General features: G+C 38.6%; 1 protein-coding gene across 2 annotated transcripts in view; it reads right to left on the bottom strand.

Moving 5' to 3' along the window:
• cntn3b (contactin 3b) overlaps positions 1–25,188 on the bottom strand; it is a 71,398-nt gene that overhangs the window by 9,676 nt on the left and 36,534 nt on the right. For both annotated transcript variants that reach the window (XM_053232018.1, XM_034300432.2), the window contains exons 6-19: positions 24,358–24,561; positions 23,808–23,910; positions 23,054–23,238; positions 21,469–21,605; positions 18,927–19,056; positions 17,808–17,958; positions 17,150–17,277; positions 15,100–15,275; positions 11,441–11,558; positions 8,086–8,244; positions 6,389–6,538; positions 3,813–3,883; positions 2,672–2,906; positions 1,971–2,080 (exon numbers count right to left, since the gene is read on the bottom strand). In XM_053232018.1, the coding sequence (XP_053087993.1) occupies positions 1,971–2,080; positions 2,672–2,906; positions 3,813–3,883; positions 6,389–6,538; positions 8,086–8,244; positions 11,441–11,558; positions 15,100–15,275; positions 17,150–17,277; positions 17,808–17,958; positions 18,927–19,056; positions 21,469–21,605; positions 23,054–23,238; positions 23,808–23,910; positions 24,358–24,561 (2,057 nt within the window). The remainder of the gene's footprint in view (positions 1–1,970; positions 2,081–2,671; positions 2,907–3,812; positions 3,884–6,388; positions 6,539–8,085; positions 8,245–11,440; positions 11,559–15,099; positions 15,276–17,149; positions 17,278–17,807; positions 17,959–18,926; positions 19,057–21,468; positions 21,606–23,053; positions 23,239–23,807; positions 23,911–24,357; positions 24,562–25,188) is intronic.

Genomic DNA, 25,188 nt, shown 5'->3' with positions numbered 1-25,188 from the left:
TCCGGCTTTAATTCAAGGGGTTTAACAAAAACCCCTTGCATTAACTGTGTAAGAATTACAGCCATTTCTTAGAATTACAGCCAATGGAGTCCCTCCATTTTCACAGGCTCAAAAGTAACCAGACAAACTAACAATCATAAATATTAGGATTATTTTTAATACTTGAATGCAAATCCTTTGCAGTCAATGACTGTCTGAAGTCTGGAACCCATCGACATCACCAAATGCTGAGTTTTCTCCTAGCTAGCAAGGTTTTAGACATGTTTTAGCCATACTGCCTGCATTTACTGCCGAGTTTGTTAAACTGGCTCCTTACAAAACCTAATCTTTGCAGACAGCCAAGACAGCACAACTGGAACATTTGACAATTTCATTTAAGTGATCAGGAAAAAAAAAAATCTAACTAGTTTGAAATAATATATGCAGATATAAGGTCTTTTACGAAGCATAAACAATTTACATTCTCATGGGGTTTATTCATGTGCATGTATGTAATTTAGTTAGGTATGATGTACATACAGTATGTAGCCCACTCAGTAACAGTAGCAGCACCTCAATTTTCCTTTGCCGAGATCAAACAATTCATTCAAGTGGCACAGCTTGAAAAGGATTTCCTTCATTACATGTCTCCACGCTGTACAACAAATAACAAGTGACTGAACATTGCGGTAGGTCATTTGATGAGCTTGTTACCTGTGTGTGTGTATGTGTGTTTAATGTCTGAGAGCACTGTATTACTGCATTAGAGATGATGAATGAAATCTTGTTGGATGCTGGTACTGAACTGTTTATAATAATTTAAGACATTAAAATAACTAGTACTTCCAGCATACCTGGGAGAGTTCAGGCCACGGTATAGATGAAGAACTAATTGGTTGACCCTCATTCAATTAACCCATGCTCTCTCTTTTCATAATGTTATACCAGTGCAACTCATGTATTCATCGTTATTCATCTCATTATTCTTAAGCTGGCTTTACACTGTGTGATTTCAGCAGTCTTTTAGACTATTATTACTTGTCACACTGTATGAGATGATGCCAATAAAATCTTGGCTAAATTCTATAACAGACTGTGTTATAATTTGCTCTCCATATCAGACTGTATGATGAATATCCTCTAACAATAGATCTGTGTTTAAAGAGCATTACTAGGTACCACTTCCTTCATCAATCAGCTGATCTGGGTTCATGTAGAAAAATGGGGTCGCATAAACAGATACATTCTTCACACTGCGTTTGAGGTAATAAGATATTTTTCTGTCCATTAGCATGTTTTGTTTATATTTTGCCATTGCCACTATCGTATTTATAGCGGTCCTAGAGTTTCACGTCATCCTCGGACGTTCTCCTATTAGTGGCTTTTAGATGAGCGTTGTACAGCGTTCACACTCTGAGATTTTCATAAAAAAATTGATACACTGCTAGAACCTTGTTGTCAGCGATCTTTGGCTGGATGGCACTAAATTGGCCACTGGTTAGCCCATTAGCTTATGATCACCTCACAATAACAGATTTTTTTTTACAATGCACAATTTTTGTGTGTGATAGTAAAACTGAGCCGAAGCTCATACAGCGTAAGGCCGGCTTTATTTAGTAATCACTTTATCCTGGTCAGGGTTGTGGTGGATACCCAGTGTGTATCCTGGGAACACTTTCCACAAGGAAGGATAACACCTTTAACAGGATACCAGTAAATTGCAGGACACCACACACACACACACACACACACACACACACACACACACATACACAGTACATAGTCTATCATATCTAGGAACACTTTACACTAGCCAATCCACTTTTGTTCATATTTACAAAGACAAATGTTAAAGATCTGTGGTGAGGATCATTTTTCCAATTGTGCCACTAGTAGTACAAAAAAGGTAAATTGGTTATCTTGACTCAAACAGAAGGGCTAATCTGCCAAGCTAGACTGACTGTTAAGGATTCATTTCAGAAGCATTGTACCTCATAGCCAAGCACTCTCTCAGGACTCGACTGTACTGCTTCCCAGCTGACTTCAATGTCGGAGGCGGAGAGGCTTCTAGCCACAACTCTCTCAGGTGCTATGCTCGGCACTGCAAATGAAGCGGAAAGACCAGAAAGGTTTTTGTTCTCTTATTCGGCAACTTCACACACAGAATTGTATTAACGCCTGAGAATAAACCCCCTAGACATACCTGAGAGAACCCCCACTTCATTTTAATGGGATCTGTGACTGGCAGGGAGGAAGACAATCTGCTGGGCAAATTCAATTAACACTGTAGCTCACAGACAGGCCCGTAAATGTCGGGCAGGATTTGCCGTAATCTATTGCCGTAATAACTAATATCAGGTTGATGCCCTTGCTGCAGGAGTGTATGTGTGGGGAAGAGCTGTCTAAATCAACTTAGTTCATCATTACTATTCAAGGTCATGCCTCTATGTGAGGCACAGAGCGGAGGGTGGATGTGTTTGGGAGTGTAGGCACCAGTGCTGTGTCTAGAAGTAGTAATTCAAGGAGACAAGGCTTGTGATATAACTTTGAAGATGTGCATGCTAAAATGTCTTCAAGATTACAACATATCCAGCCACCATCAGTTACTACAACTAGATATTCAAAACAAGCCGGATGAGTGATAATCTTCATAAATGAATGGCAGTGTGTACATATCCAGGATTATGCTAACCTTCCTCTGCTGAGAACACAGTGACAATGGAGCTGAAGGGTCCTTCTCCACGGTTATTAAAAGCACCCACTTTGACGTCAAAGGGCGAGAAAGGTGGTAGTGTGTCGTTGCGGAAAATATATCGAGCCACGATGGGTGAGGATATCACTGCCCGGGTCCAGGTGACTGTGCCCATTGGTCGGAAGGCAATGATGTATCCAAAGCCTTCTCCATTCTGAAGCTCCTCTGGGACTGGCTGGGGGCGGAACATAAGACTGTAGTGATATTAAAACACATCGAGAGCAACACGCCGGCCGCCCCACACTTCAGAAGAACATGAATCAATTATAACACATACTGACATAACACAGCTTTTTTTCCCCCCAGTAGTTTTTAAATCCTATGCCATACCAGACAAGGTGAAACAAAAATTTCTGCCTTATTCTGAAGTTGTAAATCTGGCAAAGTTGCACTGTAAGTCTTGCCACTTTGGGAAGAAGTGAAAAAGAAAAAAAACTGCTGAATTAATTGCAGTGGCACTCAGTCATTATATTCTCCAACTCTAAAAAAATATTGGGGAAAATGAGATTTAATATTGTCAGTAAAATATGTGAACGTCTTGGGGCTTTAGTAAGTAACGTAAGTTAAATATGAATATTCCTACGGACAAGAAATAACTATCCACTGTGCCATATAGCCTTACCTTGCTGAACTTACCGAACCAACAGTTTCCTACATCAACATGATTTTAATTGAGCTTTAAATGTTTTACACATTAAAGTTTTATGCATTCAATTAGACCTGTGTTACAGGACTCTTTAGAACCTGCCCTTAGGCAAAGCATTATTGCAGCTTTCCCTGATGCCCTTTGGTAATGAAATAGAGGACTTTTCCATTCCCAAAGCTCCTTCCCTCTGTATCGGGATTTCAGCACACTGACAACCATTTATGGGAGACGAAAACTTCAAAGGAACCTTCTGGCCCTTTAGTTGAATCCCATTTGGAGTGGAGGAAATGAAGCCGAAAAACCTGCCCAGAGAGAGGAGGGTTTCGGGAGCAGCAGAGCTCATAAAACGGCTCCATTCAATTCCACACAATTAAGCAAGAAGCCCTAGACTAGCCTTTGCGGGAGGGAGACAGTAAAATCTGATAAACGACTTACCTCCCATGTTATCACTAATTCTGACTTGGTGCCTCCCCCTCCTCCTACATCAGTGGGAGCTGTATCAGGAACTGCAGGGCAAAATAAATAAATAAATAAACAAAACATTGTCACACATTTAAACTATATATTTTGCTTACATCTAAATATGGAAAAGTGGAATGATGCTAAATATGATTTATCTAAAATGAAATGTTATGTGCTTGGCTCAATTCGTTTAATGAATATGAAACAAATCCGATTTATATTACAGATATTATATTCAGGTCATTTTACCTGAGAGTAAGAAGATAAAAGGATAGTAATTGGTCTTTTTAAATGTGAGAGTGATTTTAGTTCCTGTCATATCCTCTATCTCAAATTCCCCTCAAGCATTTGCAAGAGGTTTTGTGTTTCTATTTCCATCAACTTGAATATATTGATATTTGCATAAACATGACTAAAATTCAGATGATGGTAAAATAGATGAGGGATTTTTAATTTTATAACTGCAGTCAATAGGACATTCACTGGTAAGTAGCGGACAGAAGGTGAAGGTTAAAGCCAGTATAACAATCAGAGCCATCACTCAGGACCGATAGTTCTGACACTCAGAATGATTGCAGCAAGATTGAATTGTCAAATCTTTCCTTTTACATGAACAAAGATTTACTTCTGGGAATGTGGGAGTGGAAAGTGGAACACGCTAAGTGAGTCTGTTATCTGTAAGTGTATTAAGGCTGACTGGTAGTGACACTCATTATATGTTTGCAAATCTGGAGAAAATGAGATGCTGGGTTTGACTGTCACATCAGCTTCTCTCTCTCTCTCTCTCTCTCTCTCTCTCTCTGTGTGTGTGTGTGTGTGTGTGTGTGTGTGTGTGTGTGTGTGTGTGCACACAGGGAGAGTGGTTCAGTACATGAGAGAGATTGTGAACGATGCTTTCTTTTGAGATAGCAAGAGGACAGATGAAAATTCTAGATGTATAATATCACATTAATTGATACAGACATGTCCTTTCTCATATATCTGGTTCCTCCTTCTCTGCTGGATATGAGTTTATTCACCAAAAGCTGTATATTCAGAGTTGCACTCACATAGTTAGGTGTTAATACTGAAACTTGTGAACATTGGTATTCAGACCTCAGATTTACCTATGGACTTAAGTGCTACTCTGACTATTGTGTAGGAGGTACAAACAGTGGTGTGTCTCAGTTATGCAGGATTCTGACCTTGGACCATTTCTCTCGTCTAATATCGGCTTGAGTTAGGAGCAGTATTAAGTACCACTGTCTGACAGTTTGATGGAACCTCAGTAAGTAATGCTGAAGTCCATGATTTGGAAATATGTAAATATACGCAAAAAACAATGGAATGCCATTCAGTGGCATTATTATATACACAACCAGACAACGTCTTAACTGGAAACATTTTGAGGACCAAATTTTATATGGATTAAATTATGAACTACACTTTTGCTTAACGTGAGCTGTTTAAACTGTGGGCACACTGGCATTATTTTATTAATTCCACAACTCAAAAAAAACAATAAAAAAAAGGGTGATAAAATTGCCTACATTGTGCACGAAGTACAATTTCATGACCTTGATTTAGTATCTTGTGGCCACATTAAGGTGTGTGCACAATTAACAATATAAATTAACTGCTCACTATATAAAAAAATTGAATAAATATTTTTGGTGGCCTGTCCACACTCTCTCTCTGTTACTCTCAGCAGTAGATAAAGTGCTTTTCATCTCTGTCTAAGCTACATGCTTTCTGCCACTGTACTTCTGCACTCTTACAAAAGTTAGAATCCTTAAACATCTTTCAATTGTCTTTACGTAGAACCCTAAAACATTGTTTCAGAAAGAATTTCAAGCAGAACTCCTTTTTGGAAGAACGCTTATTCAATAAACCCTTAAAAACCCATCAAGAACTTATACTAAGAATATAGTTCATCCTACAGATTGTGCTGGATCGAGTGTTCCTTTATAAGCTGCCAAATAATGAGGGTGGAAGCCATGTTGTTAATTTAAGACAAATTTGCAGTGATTAATGCGATAATTATGATGAGCACTATTCATGAAACAGTACATTGGCAATATACTATACTACCATTAGATAATTAATTAATTAGTTAACTTGAATACTTGTCATCTTCTCATTTTCCTTTTTCTGATTACTATTTGTTTATTTATTTATTTATTTATTTCGCCTCTTACTTTTATGTTATATTATATTGCAATAGACAGCAAGGAAAAAATGCAATCTGCTTCTTCAGTCCTCATTTCAATCCTTCGAATTTTTTTATGGCTTAAAGGCAAGTGCTTGTGTTAAAGGCAGTTGTCCAGACGCTATTGGAAAAGATCAATCATGGAAACAACTCCTCAGGTAAAATCTTTACTTGGTTTGTATTGTATCTCCTGCCTTTTACACTAATAATCCTTATAGATAGATGTAGTATTTATTCATTTTCCTGTTGTATTGCTTTGTAGAAATCTCACGTCTTCTAGATAAGCTCTTTCCCAGATTTCCCCTTATGATATGTATTGAATATATTCATGTGTGAACGTATGCATGTACAGAACACTCACTAGCATCTTCAGTCCTGGTTTTGCCAGAGGGAGGGCTCGGTTCTCCCATTCCCACACTGTTGCTGGCCAACACCCTGAACTCGTACTCTACCCAGGCGTTCAGATCCACCACCGTAGCAGTCAATGTGTTGCCATTAATGACCTCCGGAACTGAGCGAGTACAGAATTATAGAAGGCACTTAATAATGATTACATAACAACTTCCCACAACTATAGTTTCCTCATCACCAAGCCATTATTGCATTGCATGTTTCTTCCTTGCATCTTGTACATTCTGTTTTGCATTGCTTACTGGCTTTAAGAATTTGCGATTTGTAATTATGGATTTAATTGCATGGAGTACCTGCATTCCTGGTTTAATTAGGGATGACTGAAATGTTGGCCAATAAAATGACACTTGTGCTTTTCAGCAAAAAGAGTAAAAATGACAAAAACATTAACAAAAAAAAGTTAAAATACTCACACTTCAATACCTGAATAGAATCCAAACTAGCCGAGCATTTAAAAACACTATTAAAAAGATAGAGTTACTATTTTGGATTTTATTAGTGCAAGATTTTTACATTTTTTTTTATATTACCTTGGACTCATACCTAATTTGTTCAAGGCACAGACTTGCTTTTGCTTGTTAAGGATGGCCTAAAAAGTTCCTCAGTCTTGCTCAAGACCTATATAGTGGAAACTACACAACACAAAGATTCACTGGCCACTTTATTAGGAACACTTGTACACTTGTACAATTATCCAATCAGCCAATCGTGTGGCAGCATGAACCTCTGCCCACTGTAGCCTCAGATTCCTGTTCCTGGCTGACAGGAGTGGAACCGGATGTGGTCTTCGGCCGCCTGCCTCATGCTCGACATGCTGTGTGTTCTGAGATACTTTTCAGCTTACCATGGTTGTAAAGACTGGCTATTTGAGTTAGTCATAGCCTTCCTCTATGTGACCATTTTCCTCTGACCTCTCACTTCAACAAAGTGTTTCTACCAGCAGAACTGCCTCTCACTGGATGTTTTTTGTTTTCAATTCAATTCAAATCAATTTTATTTGTATAGTGCTTTTAACAATGAATATTGTCACAAAGCAACTTTATAGAAATATCTAAATTATGGATTATAAATTTCATATTTATAAATTTATCCAAAAAAAAAAAAAAAGCAAGCAAGCCAGAGGCGACAGTGGCAAGGAAAAATTTCCTGAGATGAAATGAGGAAGAAACCTTGAGAGGAACCAGACTCAAAAGGGAACCCATCCTCGTCTGGGTGACACTGGACATAGCATTGTATGTGAAAATCCCAGAAATGAAAATCCCAGGAGATCAGCAGTTTCAGAAAGATTTGAAAGAACCCATCTGGCACCAACAACTAAGTATCTGGATGATTTTATGCATTGGGCTGCCACATGATTGGATAACTGCATGAGTGAGCAGGTGTACATATGTTTGTAATAAAGTGGCTGGTGAATGTATATACAGTATCTTTTTGAAAGGACTTGCTAATAATAAAGTGACTTGTATTTGTTACCTTATTGTTTCTCAATCAAATGTTAATGCTTTTGAATGCAATTTTAGAACCCACTTGAGTTCCCTGAATTTTGGTTTCAAGAATTTTCATTTCAGGGAATCATTTTTTTTGCACCTGGGTCCTATCTTCATATCAGAAGCTCACTATGCCTTTCATGGAGAGGATATGTAGTACCTGTGTCCACAGCCTGCCAGCCTACGGTGAAGGGTGTCCTGGCCTGGATGACATAGCCAGTGATGGGGCTGCCATTGTCTCTTCCAGGGCTCCATGAGAGCTGTGCTGTGCTATCTGTAATCTCCTCCACCATCACGCTGTCTGGGGGACCGGGTGGACCTGACAAACACAACAGCTGACTGTGAGGAGGAGGCTGGATCAGCTTCTATAAATGCTGCAATCAATTGAATGTTATGTGGTAGCAAAGCTGATCCTAGCCTGGAGCCTGTACAAACAACTGGGGGAAAGAATGCATGCGGGAAGAATGTACATTCCTGCGAATGTAAATTTGGGCTTGTGTGGGAGGCTTGTGTATGAAATGCCTTTTTTTCTATGTATACTCTCGGATAATGGCCATTTCCACCTCAGACTGCCTCTTTCTATGCCATTTAAATACTTTTATTTTCCCCATGTGCTAGGCATTCTGGGTCATGCCACTCAGCTGATGTGTAAATGAGACAATTAAAGCCATCCTCTATGACAAACAGCTCCATTTTTAAACACCTGGGACAACTACCATAATGTGTAGTGAGAAGGCACACTGATATGAGTCACTAGAATATGGCGTTGGAGACGTACACAATATAAACACCTCCACTGATGCATTTAGTACTGTCTTATTATACAGAGACTTTCTATAGTGTGCAGCATGGCATGGCTGGGTTTCTTCACCAGCTGATTATAACACGGTGCACAGATTCAAAGTGTCAGAAATACTGTCAGTATGTTCAGTAACTATTTACTTCACTCCTTCAACTCCCAAGACCCATCAGTTACATTTCCGACTCTTATAATGACATACGTTTTCTATTTGTTTCACTGTAGTTGCTAAATGATGTACGGTAGTCACTGCAAAGAATGCTTTATAATGAGCAACTGAATAATAAAAGCTGATACTTTAAGAGGCTTAACATGGGGTTTATATGGCTACATGACACCTACATAAGCATTTCATGACAACTGACATAAACCTACATGAACATCCAGTATATAAAGGGCTGTTTAAACAGGAATCAGGCAGCTTTTTTTAAATTTGATGTTGACATAAAACCTGAGTCATATGACGTAATTCTTTGTTGATGTAAGGAAGTGTGTCATGAGAACATGATGCTTTTCAGTGTTTCCTGAACTATAAAAAAAACCCTGCTACATAATATTGTTAGATAGTGAAGATTTACATTACACTATAATGACAGTCTGTGGTTTTTTTTTTTTGGCCCTTACATAAAGTAAGCATCATAATTTTGTTCATGATATTTTGGTAACTCAAACCTTACATCATCAAATGTGGCATGCATGATGTCATGTTCTGTAATATCACAGTAATAAAACTGTAATAATAACTGTAATATAACAGTGTTATGTATCCACTGCCACTATGTCACAATAGGTGTCATATCATTTAATATAATGACAGTTATGTCACATGCTAATCTTTTCTATTAACATTAATTAACACGTATTGTATATGACATGACAACTAAAAGAATCTGCCATAAACGTGTCACTCCAAATTACTGCATATTTTTGAAATGACAGTTTATGTCTAAAGATCTAACAATGTCACATTTAATATTCATATACTATACATATAGCATATGCAATTCTCTTGCTATAATTGCCCATTTACATTATTTGTGAATGTCATTTGATGCTATCTGTAACGAAAGTTCCAAATCCCAAACAACTAATATGTATTGTAAAAATTATAATGTATTGTTATGTCAAATTCAGGATACAACACTATCATGTTACAGCTACTGCAATTTATGAGTATTCATCACTCATAAATAATATTCATTGACAATTATTATTCATTATCTATCTTTGTATATTTTATTTTTCATTTCTAAAGCTTTTAAAGATTCGTAATAGGAAAGCAACCCCTTTAACCTGACTAACACTTTGTATAAAGCCCCCCTTTACCTAACTTATGTACTATGACAGATGCATGACACAATAATAACATTTTTTATAGCTAAAGTAAAGCAAGCTTTTAACTTAACTCTCTTAACACGATTACAGACACATGATACAATAATGACAAATAGTCGTATTTAGAGATACATGCATGAAGAGAAAGATTATACCAAAATTAAGCATTTGTATTCATGCATCAGACGCGCCTACAGACGTATTTGCTACTCAGACAGATACACACTGAAAAAAAAATATTTCATGGATCAATGTATTTAAATTAAGGGCAGAATTTCCACTTAAGTAAAATATGTAAGTTCAACAAAAAGTAAATAATTAAATAAAGGCAAATTTATGTTAAACTCATTAAACAGGAATATGTAAACATTTATGAACTTAATTTATTGTAGTAACATAGACATTATATCAATATTTAAAAGTCGAATAAGTCCTTAATCACTTTTTGGAGTGCACAGGAGATGTGCCAAAATTTATGTTTTGGGCATGTACATGCAAAAAAAATGTTATTCAAGACAGATGTTATTATAAATATGAATATAAATTATGTTAAAGTGAGCTATAAGCATAGCAGATGAATGCTTGGTCAGCTTATCCTTCAAACTTTGGGCACGGTGTCGTTACAGGACAGCGCATTGAATTAACAGCAACATTTAACGGCATTATTTTTATTAATTCAACTCAAAATAGCAAATTAAAATCATGATAAAATAGAGCTTATATCACAAGCACATATTACGATTGCATGATGTCAATTTAGTATATCATGGCTACATTATGTTGTGTGCCAAATTCACTGTTGTGAGGGTTCAAGTAAAGTGTTAAGTCAAGATTTTTTAAGACTATACTGCATCAATAGAGGTTGTATATTTTCTCTGGGTCTTAAATAAAAAGCATTTTATTTTGCTGTTAAAAAGATTTTTATGAACACCTACGTATAAGGCTATTAAGAGTTACATTATTCTCTGTCCTTAAAATAAAGTCAGTTTGAATTGATGTCTGCTTTGTCACACCATCATCATCATGTGACATAGAAAAGGTCCTGGCCTTCAAAATTAAGTATCATAATTTTCTAATGTAAATCAGCCTGGAGAATATCATAGCACTACCTAAGTAAAACTAAGAGCCATTGACTCAAGTGTTATGCCAATGTGACATAAAAACCAGTCTGCATTACAGCTGTTACCTGTTGAAATAAGTATTTTATAAATATAGAGTTACGTTGGTTGCCAGTTATAGCTTATGTAGGCTTCATGTAGTCCTCTGAATATTGCCTTCAAGTTCCCAAATCTTGATACATAAACTTTTAGTAACTTGCTTGCTAGCTTTAGAAATAACAACTCATAAAGCATATTGTACATATAACAGCTGGATTCATTACCTTCCACAATCAGGACTGCAGCCACAGACAAGCTCTCCACATCTGTATCAATAATACAGACATACTTCCCAGCATGGTTAAGCTGAATATTTCGAATCATGAGGTCCCCAGCAAACTTCTGTGTTCAATAAAGCATAACAGAACAGCAGAAAGCATGGAAATCCATTGTTAAAATAAAAACAAATCAATCCCTCCCACTCTTTAGCAAGACCCCACTGTTCTTCTGACTTCTTGGCATGGTTCCTTATGTATTAGACAACAAATCAAAGGTAGTTCTTCAAAGGCATTGCTTCAAATTGTTGTTTTTTTTAGTGAGCATTATTAACCGCTGTCTAGCACATAGCATTATGGGTAAAATATGTATTCATTATCAGTGCCTAACTTTTTTTTGATGTGGCAGTTATTCACCTTGACAGAGACATGGTCAGACACAAACAGGCAAATATGAGGAAGAGCAGAATAAGGGCAACAAATAAATAAATGAGGCAGCATTTTGGCATCTGCTAGCAATTTGTGAACATTGTGGGTGTCAGTGAGTCAGTCTTATTTTTCTAATTATTTTCTAATTATTATAATAAACACTAATAATCGCCTGCTTAAGAACGAATCGCAATCAGTGCAGATCATACCATACCATAGTAATCATGGTTATTATGATATAATGATATAAATTATACAATATAAAATATATATACAATATAAAAAGGATAATGCCTTTATGAGATCTGCACATCAGTCAATTACAAAACGTGTTTAAATGTGTGATTGTTCTGCGTGCGATTCTCAGAATGTGTATAATGGGCATGCAGTGATTCTTTTTAATTACTTAATATTTTCAAAGCCACCCTCAAAGCCATATCACACCGAGTATTAAATACATAATGGGTTAGCATCAATTTTTTTTGTGCGTTGTTACAATTGTGCCACTAGACCTTTAACATGAGACTTTTGGTTTCAGTGACATGTACAGCATGATACGGGGAAACTCGCACACGATAAAAGGATCAAACACATGCGTGCTGTTATGCGTGAAGCATGAATTCTATAATTTAAATAATCCTTGGGTCATTTAACTCAAAACTATGTGTGTTACAACTGTTCTGGCTCTCCTCTATAGAGGTCTTTTTAGCCTGCAAGTAACAAGGTTAAATAATATACATGAATGCACTTTCAGCCTCTCTGTTATATTTTGCTTAGGAGAATCCCTGAGCACGTAAAGGGAATTATGTCTTTGTCGTAACTTTTGTTTATAATGCTAGCATCTTGAATGAATATATTCACTTAATATACATTATACAGTTATACTGCTATAAATCAGAAGAGATCTGGGACATGGTCGGTGTTTCTGTGAGACAGAACAAACCGCACAGTGACTACAGCCTTCAGGTAATATTTCCTATCCAGCTCTGTGAGATGCATGAGAGCCCACTAAAACAAACATGCTCTGGCTAATTGGCAAGACACTAATTATTCCATAATTATATAAGCAGGGGGGAAAAGGCGACAAGACGCACATAACGAGGGCTCACATCGTTCCAAACAAACCATAAACCATAAACCACATGAACACCATAGGGAATAAATAGCTCATGCAAAATGGTAGGCTGCACGGGTATCTATAACCATCTTTTATCAGAGATTGATGTCACACCAGCATGACACATAAAACAGGGCCGCAGCTTTCACGACGCAGAAAAATCTAAATCGACTCTGCTGTGCTCTAGTACTGAATAATTGAATTTGACCGTATTGAATGCCTGGCTGTGGCTGTTTTGTGCTCTGTGACCACATCAGCTACAAAACAGCAATTCTGAGGAGGTCAGCCATGTGCAAAAGTAATAATTAAATGAAATTTAAAAAAGACAGTAAAAACATCCATGTACAGCTGATTTGCATTTTAATACATGGGTAGCTTTCTTTCTATGTCTGGTCATAGTGATCAAATAAGAAATTATCAAACAAACAAACAAACAACAACAACAACAAAAAAAAAAAGCTGAAAAGAAGAAAGAAACCAATATGTTTCTTTTCCTAAAGTACCTACAACATGCAGCTTGGTGCTTTCAGCTCAAAAAAAAAAAAAAAAAAAAAGAAGAAGTGTATGGAGGGATGATTCACTCAAGAGCAATCTGGGTTACCAACACACAAGTAACAGAAAATTTCCTCTGCTTTTGGAGAGTTCTCCCGTCTCAGCACACACATCAGCTCCATGCAGTTATGCACGTGGGCCATGTGTGTGCTGCCGTTAACAGGTTTGCCCATCTGCGACAAGCTCCAAACTAAAATGCCTCCATTTCAGAGGATGCCAGGCAGCTGGCAATGAGGAGTGACAGGTTAAAATTTCAGCTTTGCTTGTCGGACAGGGAGCAGGCACTGTTTAATTAGGGTAATGTATGTAGCCAAAGCAGCTGAGATGAGAAGTGGTAATCTCAAAAAGCACGAAGCAGGCCAAGTCCCAAAAACTGCATCTCATTACAAGCAATGTCAGAGTAAGTCGCTGACATCTGGAACTGATCAGATGATCTCATCATGTGAATAAGAATCCTAACATAATTTCTTTTTTTTTTTACATTCTACTGGCATAATGGAAAGGAAATTTGTAACTAGACACATAATCAATCCCATTCAATGCTGTTTTTTGCCTTTTCAAACAATTTGCACAAAAAAAAGTTCTTTGTTAAAAACAGAACATGTTAAATAAAAAGGCTTGTGTCTTATCGGGCAAATTCAAGGCATAGTTGCCTTTGTTTCATGCCAGCAAACTCATTATGAAATTATTTCAGGACTCAGGCTACATAAATAGGTATGCAAATTCAATTACAGCAAGCCTGATGATAAGAATGTGCTCCCTCGAGGGGCAAAAATTAGAAGTTCAAATCAGAAGAGAAAGTGGGAAAAAAGCATTGATATGGCCCCTTTCCTTTTTGGAAAATTGTAACACAACGACTGCTCCCAATCATGTTAGTTAATTTATAGGCAATGTAGGTCATTAATTAAGTGACCCAGAACAAGTAAAGTAAAACCAACTGGAAAGACAGGAATAATGAGAGCACCTTGCATCCAACGATGTAATATATTATACAGTAAGCTGTCAGTCGTAATATCCAAATGTTATGTTATGTTAAATGCCATTAAATCCAACACAAACACTAACCTGAAAGTTAATACTAATAATGAATAATTGCTAGTAGATGGTAGTACACAGTACACAAATGAGATCACACTAATTGGTCTGAACTGTTATTCACGGTTACCTGTGCTAGCATAACTGGTCAAAATATTACATCCAATCTTATCCAGAAAGGGCCAGTGTGTGTGCAAGATTTCATTCCAACCAAGCAGAAGCCACACCTGATAGCCGACTGAAAGCCAAGATCTACTGATTAATCAGGCGTGGCTCCTGCACGATTGGAAAGAAAACCTGCACCCACCCCTACCATCCCTTTGCGGATAAGATTAGACAGCTCTGTATTACAATAAATACCAAAGATAAACCTAGCTACTTAGAAGTTTAAGAATAATTAATTTCCATGCACATTATATAATATGATATTTCAGGAATTTCAAACAAAGCAGTACATTTGGCCAAACCAGTTCTCATGATACTGGGCAGAATAGCACAGTACTATCTGCCAGAAGCAGTGTTGGTGTTTACTCACTCCGCCAACTCTCTCAAAGTGCTCTGAGTCGTGCTCGAAGTCGATAAGCTGGCCATTAAAGGCCCAGGAGAAGCTCACGTCCAGTGCTGGATCCACAGTTACCTGGCAGGGCAGCACGATGCTCTCGCCCACCATAATCTCCATGCTGCTGGGTCCTTGTGTGATCCTGCTCGGCTCTGCACGGTACAACACAGCCATCTGATCAGCTTCATACAACCACTATCATGATATGTTATATCATGTTATTTTCAAATAGGCATACAGTAATTTTAACTAGTTCAAGCACTGTCTATGAATCTTTTATCTCTATGTTTAACTGATTTACTTTATGTTTTTAGTGCTTTTATATATAACACTAAACTACAGGGTGTCCGAAAAGTCAGGAACCAATGTGAATATGTTGAGCAAATACGTCGATCCGACTAAGTTAAGCTAAATCCACAAAAAAAAAATACAGTAAATGAGAAAATGTGTAGAGTGTAAGAATGAACATGTAGAGCATATGTTGTAAATAATAAATACAGATGAAAGTATATGGAGTTTTACTCTCATTGGTTCCTGACTTGGGACCCTGGGACCTTGGAGCTTTGAGGCAGCAATGCTACCCACTGCACCACCCAAATTACCACACACACCCTCCTTAATGAACAATGGAAATAAAGGAAATACTAAATTAAATATTAAAAGCATGAGGAAACCCCTTGGTGCTAATGTACTCAACAATCTTTATTTGTGTTTCAGTGTAGGGATTTAATGATTAGATCAGTTCAGCCAGAAAGGTAAACAATTTGAAATTAGTGGAGCAGAAAGCTACTTTACATGTACTGCATATCTAACTCTCCAGTATAGCATGGGAAGATCATTCATTCATTCATTCATTCATTTGTTAGTTTGATAATTGATTGATTGAACTGGTCTATACTTATAAAAAGGGTAAGAGTTATTGTTCTACTCTATGGTGACTGTAGTGGGGTTTAATGCAGGAGATTGCATTGACTGGGATGGCTCGAGTGTTTGGAATGCATTGGACTGTTGAAGTCTTCTGAGGGGAAGGTCATGCTAATTAAATTACAGTAAATTAAAGATGGTCAGCTTCTGGTGCATTATAAAAATAAAATGAGAAACAAAGGGTGGCAATTGGAGCCTTAAATCTAGCAAAATATTCATGAGAAGGGTTAGTTTACACACACACACACACACACACACACACACACACACACACACTGGTTGTGACTTTTTAGTTTAACAACAAAACCACCAATTAACTGCATATTCAACTTAATGGAGGAAATGAAGAAAAAAGAAAGGAAACACTTGATCCACCATGGAGTTTAATGAGAAAATAGCAGATTAGAGGTTAATAAGCACACCAATCAAGATGACATTAACAGCACAATTATAGTACTATTAGGGTGCATATAGGAAGGAAACAGTCAGAGATTTAACATTAATGAGCCTCAATATGAATATGAGTATGCTGTGACTCTATACGTACAATTCAACCAAAAATGAAATTCCATGCCCTTAATAGTCAATCAGCCAAGACGTGTATAGTGTCCAAAGTTTAATTCTTTAGTTTTGCCCTGGAGTAATGGGAAATTTGTGTAAAACTCATTAGAAAAAAAAAAAAGAACAGAACAGAGAAACATGGAGATTGCCAAAGGTAGATAATGCTGCCAAGATTTGATAAGCAGGATATGAATTACTACATAGTCTGTAGTAGGCACATGTGGATGGAAGCTGTTTCTTTTCATTATCTGAAATATCAGTAATATAAGCCATCCCTTATCACAAGCTTTCATACTTTTACTGCTACCAAGCAGACTTTCTCATTAAGTGGATTATAATGGAAAACAGGCAGCCTCACATCCCTCTGAACATGCCACTTGAAAAGCAAGAAAGGACACCACCCATGCATAAATAATGAATAATGAGTAACTGTCAACAGGAGATTAACAAAGTCAACAACAAAAACTCTTTGATACTTCAAATCATAAACTTAAAAACTCTGGAACTATTGTGAAAAGCATGACATTTGGGAGCGACTCACCCGTGATCAGCAGGCGGCCTGCCGTACTTGCACTGCCAAACTGGTTTCTGGCAATGCATGTGTAAATGCCCCCGTCTTGCTTAGTCACATTGGCAATCTTTAGTGTTCCATTGGGGAAGACAGTGAATCTGAAGGAGATGACAATGGTTGGCCAGTAGATACACTTTCATACTGTATATGTACTGTAATTAGCTATTCGCATATTCCTCCTCATCCTTTTCTTCTGTTTATTAGCTGTTTATTAGTGGAAAATATACATAGAAGTAATACATATGTACCAGACATTGTGAAACAAATGGCCAAAAAAATAAAGCAAAAATCTCTTCCTCTGAGACATGTGAAGCGAGCCAACCGCATCTTTTTCGAACTGTTGCTCATGATGTATCACAGCGCGGCATAAGAAAGTGAAAGGAAGTAAGTGCTATCTGCCTTCTTCCATATACATGAGCTCACACACTCGGCTAGTGCCACTGTGATTAACAGGAGAGAGTGAGTATACCATCTCTCCCAGCCAGAGAGCACAGCCAATTATGCTCCCTTGACTCCCGGCCATAGATGGCTCTGGAATTATTGGGATTCAAACTGGCAATCTCTAGATTATAGGGTGACGTGTTTCTGCTGCCGTTTGGAAGCCTCTCTTTTATCCTTTTTAGTTTACCTTTCATTTTTCTGGATCATCTCATTCCCTCTCTTCCACAAGCTGATGGCTTTGGGTGAAGCTTGTGGTCTGCAGTCCAAAGTCACCTCACTGCCAGCACGAACTTTCAGCACGGTCCTCAGGGGGCTCTCGGAAAAACTGGGTGGTGACGCTGCACAAGAAAGAGAGAATTCGGCCAGCAGAAAACGCTTAATACCATTCTGGGAGAAAAACGGTGAACTGCAGCAACTTAATTCCCTGTAGCCTCTGGCAAAAATAGGCTCCCTGCCTTATAGGAATTCAGAGATTTAAGATAAATGCAGCCATTGACTTACAGAAGCTTGTTCTGCATTTTTTTGTACTTGAGCTATGACCTAGCTGTCTTGTATCAGTCATCATAACATGCCATGTAGGATTCAGTTGCATAGGAAAAAGCACTGATCGATATTTCATGATTTACGCACACGAACTCCAGAAAGAAAAAACTACAGCACAAAGCTGGTCAAAGAGTCCAAATCAATATGAGGCAAAAAGTGATGTTGCAAAGGAAGCACTCAGATGGATAGTGTCACTGGTGACTAGAGTGTCAGTTTGTGGCATGATGCTATGATTCGGATTAAGGTGAAATTGAGAGGTTTGATCACTGAAACAGGAGATAAAACTGGAGAGACTGAGGGTGGTGAGGTTGGTTGGTAAAAAAAAAAAAAAAAAAAAAACACATTCTGAAAGTTAAACTTTGATTTCTTTCTTGATTTTTCCATCAGCATGTTAGCCAGTTACAAGGTTAGTCTGGCTGGTAACAATATTTAAAATTGTGGAGGTGGAAGCTGAAGATATAACCTTGAAAACTGCTGAGGATCTTGCAAGTCACATTGATATCACTAAAATATTGGCTGTGGCAGACCTCTAAGGCATAACTGAATGAAAAGCCAAATAAGATTGTTGTATTTTGTATTTTGTTCATGACCAGGTGAGCTTAAATCATCAGGCCGTAATAATAATAATTGGTAATAATACCAGTGACATGGTTACTCAATATGGTTTGTAATGTAGTTCATGGCACAAGATTGAAAAAAAAAAAAAAAGTAAAAAAGTGGAAAGTGAGATTCAGGCTAATTTCTTTCAGCAGAGTGAAATTACCTAGCACCACCAGTTCAGCGCTGGCAAAAATGATACCGTGCTTGTTCTCTGCCACACACTGATACATCCCTCCATCGGACAGGGTCAGTGAGGAGATGGTGAGAGCGCCGTTCTCTATGAGCACCCGGCCCTGTGGGGAACACACGCAGACAAATACACACACAAAAGTGTACATGTATGTCAAAAGGGCCATGCTATCATATTTATTTCTCTACACAACTGAAGAATAGTATGTCTTGTTGCATCAGGACTGACGTATCAGTCTGGATTAGAGCTAATATTTACGAATCGGTCATCACATAAAAAAATTAATACCGTATACACAAAAATGCACAAAGATTTCTCCATTTTATTGCCAAAAAAGTAGTAGTAGCAGCAATACTGGATGCTAGCCTTGGTAGTAATTGCTGTTGACTTCAAAAGAAAACCAGCAGTATCACCAATCACTAGAGAATATAGAAAAAAAGAGAGAGATGCTCTCCAATTATAGTTCCACTCAAATTTTGTATAGATCTTTGTACTGTAGCCTAAGGGTGAGTAGGGGGATAGAGCCATGTAGGATTTAAGGTGGACTGGGGGCCTGGGGGACAAAAAAATGCTGACCCTCAGCTTTGGAGGACAGAAAAGCAGTGTTGACAATAGCTGTGGTACACTTATAAGCAATTCATCTTACTGTGAGCGATCGGTCAGAAAAGTGAGAGGGATTGGTCGAAAAAGTATTGAGCTACAGGAGAGGCTAATGGCATGGCTGAGCCTTAAGCCCATTACGCATTCTTAAAACCAGAGGTCAGCACAATACAAGCATGAAAGAGAGAGAGGCAGAGAGTGAGAGAGGATAAATAGAGAGGTCATTCCCAGTCCAAATACAGACCACATTCAATGTGTTGTTTTGTTGCCTCCTTTACAACATGATAAATCTCATGGGATGGGATTGAAAAAATACAAACAAAAAAAACCAACAAGAAAAAAGATTTTATAGTGCATGAGGGCCGCCGGATTCTGACTGGATTTTATATAACATGCTCTACTTATAGATGGTTGGTTGTTTACAGTAGTATGGGAAAGAGTGTAAATGCATAGGCTAGTGGGTGTTCATACATATAGGGCAGCCATGAAGGGGTGTACTTGGTCTGCAACAATGTTTAGGTAGGTGGTACATGTCAAAATAACATCCACATGAATGCCAGGACCCAAGGTTTCCCAGCAGAACATTGCCCAGAGCATCACACTGCCTCTGCTGGCTTGCCTTCTTCTCATAGTGCATCCTCTTGTCATCTTTTCCCCAGGTAAGAAATGTACATGCACCCAACCATTCACAGGCCACCTTCTTCCATTGTTCCATGGTCCATTTCTGATGCTCATGTGCCCATTATAGGCGCTTTCTGCAGTGGACAGGGGTCAGCATGGGCACTGTGACCGGTCTGCGGCTACTCAGCCCCATAGGGAGCAAGATGCAATGCATTGTGTTCTGACACTTTTCTATCATAGCCAGCTTTAACTTTTTCAGCAAATTTGCTCTACAGTAGCTCTTCTGTGGGATCGGACCAGACGGGCTAGCCTTCGCTTGTCATGTGCATCAGTGAGCCATGGGCACCCATGGTCCTGTCGCAGGTTCGCCGGTTGTCCTGCTTTGGCCACTTTCGGTAAGCACTAACCACTGCATACCGGGAACACAGAACAAGTCCTGCCATTTGGAGATGCTCTGAGCCAGTCTTCTAGCCATCTTAATTTGGCTCTTGTCAAAGTTGCTTAGATCCTTGCTTAGACTTGCCCATTTTTCCTGCTTCCAACACATCAACTTCAAGAACTTACTGTTCACTTGCTGCCATAACAGGTGCCATTGTAATGATCTAATCAATGTCATTCACTTCACCTGTCAGTGGTTTTAATGTTATGGCTGATTGGTGTATATCATATATATTTCTTTTGAACTCTACAGCCAAATTAATTCAAAAAAAGAATCATGTGTGCAGGGCAGTGGGGTGGTTGGGGCAGTGGGTAGTGCAGCCCTCACGGCTCCATGTTCTCCAGTTCAATCCTGAGTTCGAGTTACCACCTGTGCAGAGTTTTGCATGTTCTCACCATATCTGCAGGGGTTTCCTCCGGGTTCTTCTGTTTCCTCTGTCCTCCCAAAACATGCTGCTATGTGGATTGACTACTCTAAATTGCCCCTGGGTGTGAATGAGTGTGTAAATGTATGTACACCTTCCTGGAATAGGCTTTGGATCCATGAATGAATGAAAGAATTGATGTGTGCAGTAATGAAGTTGATATAAATAAATGCATGATTTATTAGGGAAGTAGTCTAGATAAAGTTAATGATTGCTAGACATAAGATTCTCCTAATAGCTATTTCCCATTCTGTTTCTCTTCGTTCATTGATCTCATTTTGTTTCATTGCTTTCTCACAGCAGTCATTTGTCATTTGTCTTTTTACTTGGGCCATGGAATCTTCTCAATTATCCAACCAGCTGTTTCTGCTGACCTTGAAAAGGTTGAGAATTAAGCTCACATTTTGCTTTCCCTAGCATTTCCACTGTACCTCAGACATAAGTGTTTCTCCATTCTTCAGCCAGCTGTATGAGGGTTTGGGCTTCCCATTGGCTTTGCATTCCCAAAATAAGTTCTCCTCAATGGACAAAGCTGTGGCCGTCATGGTCTGCAACCAATGAGGTTTGGCTATAAAGAGACAAATGCAAGTTGGTGAAAACTAATGAGTCTCTGCATGGAAACGGGATGGAAATTCAATTGCAATATATACACTGTATACTGAGTTTGTGCTTTTTTTCTTACACTGGAGACTGCTAATTAATTTTGACCCTGCAGTGAATCGTATGAATTCAGTTCCAAATATTCAGTCACAATTATAAGCCTTTTATTCCCTCTGTCATAATTTTCAATGGACTCTTCAAATCTATGACTTTTTACTGCAGGCCCAAGCCTTACTGTGAGAAAAACATTATCTGCATAAAAGCCCCTTCATAAGAAAACAAGGACTTCCCCTAGGTGGTCTCTTTCCTCCCCCCCTACAATGCTACGGAGTTTTTGCTTCCGAATGGATATTATCCAGCAGTGTGGGACTGGAGTCGAAATAAAAAATCCAACAATGGCTGCTCATTTCACAGAAGCATAATGGCTATGAATTGGGCTATTGAAATGAAACGCCCCCTCTCTCCAGACAGAATGACAATTCTATCAGACCAAAGGCATGCTCTGTCCTTTCAGCACACAAATAAATCCTCTGACCTCGTTCCACAGCCTTATTATCCGGGTGCCTGGCAGACACCCTGCGGTGCCTGTGTACTGACTGTGAGTTCAATTAATGCTGGGGTATAATTGCATTTCAAAAATAATCTCCTATTTTGAAGAACCTGAATAAGCTCCAAAATTCCCTCATGATTTCTTGCTATTAGCATAGCACAACTTTTGAAGGAGTAGACAAAATACATGTCAGAATTGCACATTTTGTTAGTGTAGGGTACACAATTAGAATAATGGAGGCTATTAGTTGGTGCAAGGTATACAATTAGACTAATAGAGGTTATTAGACGTTATTAAGTTTGGACAAAGATGCATTCACTTTTTACTGTGTATTTCCGTAGGTCGTAGTTCTCGTCTGTTGCTAACGCTAAGTCTAAAGATTTAGAAGGACATGTCTTTGATGTCCTAATGCATGACAGCATCATTACCACTGCATCATCATATGTGTCATGCAACATCAAGAGTCATTTGACAGACTTGTTATGACATGACCTTGCTCTAAGTTATAACCCAGATGACACTGTGGGGGTTACACTCATCACATTCAGACCTATGCATCATAATGAAAGTGGAAGCTTGTCATAACATGTCATTGTGCATGAGCAGGGAGGAAGCGAGAAAAAGCCAAAAGAAAAGTTTTCGCCTACTTTTTTTTGTCTTATGACTTAACAAAACCTTGACCAAAAAATACCAAATTACTCCAGATGTCATCAAAGTTGAGAAATGCTTGCTATCTGGATTAAACAAAGCACCACTGTTGTCCTACAGCTTGAATAGTCCTGATTTTCCTAACACAGAACATGGCAAAGGTATTATTACTAATAAAATCTTTAGTGCAAGTTAGAACAATTCTTTAGTTCCTGTACCATGAAAAGAGAGGCGGCCTCTTGCTGCATTCTTTCCTCGACTGTTCTCTGCCACACACTCGTATGTGCCTGTGTCCTCCTGCTGGAATCTGGGAATCTCCAGAACAGCATTGGAGTTACTCAGTTTGACTTTACTTGGGAATGGCACATCACTGGTTCTTCTCCAGCTGATTTTAGGAACTGGGCTGTGAGGGATAGAAAGAACAAATTTGGCTAGAACTCAAGTGTTTACAGGAACCTGCTGGTGTGTCTCAACTGGTTCACATGTCTAAGTTCCTCATTGTTTTCTCTGAAGATTGTGGATGCTTTTGGAGATTCTGGTTTGAACCTATCCGTTTAACACTTGCGACTGTTGCGATATTGCTGTTTGTTCTCTCAAAGACTGTAATCCTCTCTTCTTTGAAAATGGGCTTTTTATCACACTAAATGAGCCCCTTTTTTTCACAGCTTCCAAGAAGACGCATCCGGCTCATTTTCTGCGCTATTTAAGAGGTAAATCTTTTGGGTTAGTGCTCTGTGAAAAGCAGCCATTAACATGAGAAGCCTCCTGTAAAAAAAAAAGGCAAGAAATAAAAATTTTAAAAAAATCCTCATCACAGATGGCTAATCGCATTAGGAAAGGACCTAAAGGAATGATCTTGAATTTCAAAGCTCCTGCAGCAGTGTATTAAAAAGGAATAAAAGTATATGTTATCCACATGGATGTGAATTCCAGATTAACATTACTGGTAGATAAAACACACACACAACTCACTTCCCCAGGGCGAAGCACTCTAGTTTCACAGACGATCCTTTCGCAGCAGGCACAGTGTCGGGGAAATGAACTTCTATTTTGGGCTCGTATTCTCCCATTGCACCTGTGATGGGCAAACAACACAAAAACACATACGTACTGTGTCGTTCATCAATGATTTATGGCATATGCTCTTTATATTCCTGTATACAGGCAAAATAACAACAAGAGGGCAATCACAAAGAAAGTGCCAGCATAGTGAGTGCAGGGAAAAATAAAACATAAAAACAGCCACAAGGTCTATAAAAGATTTAGAGCATTCACTCAGTAAACTAGCAACCATCTCCAATGAAAATGTGGCCTCTGCGTGTCATTTTCAGGGCTACATGTTAGCTTCCTTAAAAGGCAACAGTTCAGCCTTCAAAGGCCTGGCATTTAGGAAAAAAAAGCATCTTTCAAGCAACCTTTAAAAAAATGACCTTTCTTGAAAAGGCATCTTCCTTTAAATCTCAGATTGTATCCCATTCAAAGCCAGCCATCAAGGATCGTCTGGTATGTAGACAGATCTTACCGTCGTTTCTCAGCACCAGAGGAGTGGGTGAACTGAGCACTTTATCCTTGGTGATGCTGTTGTTGACTACACATGTGTAGTTGCCCACATCGGATGGTTCCACCTTTGCAATATACAGGTTTCCGGTCTCCTGGGACACAAAGAGCCTGCTGTCTTGCTGGACAAAGTTCGGGTACTCATTGAAGACCCAAGCAAAAGTAAGATCTGAAAAAAAGAGACAAACGTAAACCATTAGGTCTTAACCCCTTAACCTGCTAGTCTGTTCAGGTCCAGGTGACTTTTGGAAGAACAAAAAAATTGATTTCTACACTAAATATACATACAAAAGAAATAGATTGACACCATATTTTTACAAATGTAGGGTGCACCAGCTTTCAAAAGCTTGGGTATACATAGTTCTGTTGAGTTTTTAATAGAGCAGAACAATTAATGTAGTGAAGTGACGTGTAGCCAAATATGGTGACCCATACTCGGAATCTGTGCTCTGCATTTAACCCATCCAAGTGCACACACACACACGGAGCAGTGGGCAGCCTTTTTTTTTTTTTTTGCCCGGGGAGCAGTTGGGGGTTCGGTGCCTTGCTCAAGGGTCTCACCTCAGTCATGGTATTGAGTATGGAAGAGAGCGCTGGTCATTCACTCCCCCCCACCTACAATCCCTGCCGGACCTGAGACTCGAACCCACAACCTTCAGGTTCACCTTCGGGTTACAAGTCTGAGACTCTACTATTTCTCAGAGCTGCTCTGTGGTGCTTCTTGGAGCTGCTTGGACATTTTATTACAACCAGAGCAGCATGACTGGGTTCAGATCAGGTGATGGGACCATTCTAT

The sequence above is a fragment of the Pangasianodon hypophthalmus genome, chromosome 2 (assembly GCF_027358585.1).
Source record: "Pangasianodon hypophthalmus isolate fPanHyp1 chromosome 2, fPanHyp1.pri, whole genome shotgun sequence".
In the NCBI taxonomy this organism is placed as follows: domain Eukaryota; kingdom Metazoa; phylum Chordata; class Actinopteri; order Siluriformes; family Pangasiidae; genus Pangasianodon; species Pangasianodon hypophthalmus.
This window is presented reverse-complemented; position numbering and strand designations above follow the sequence as displayed.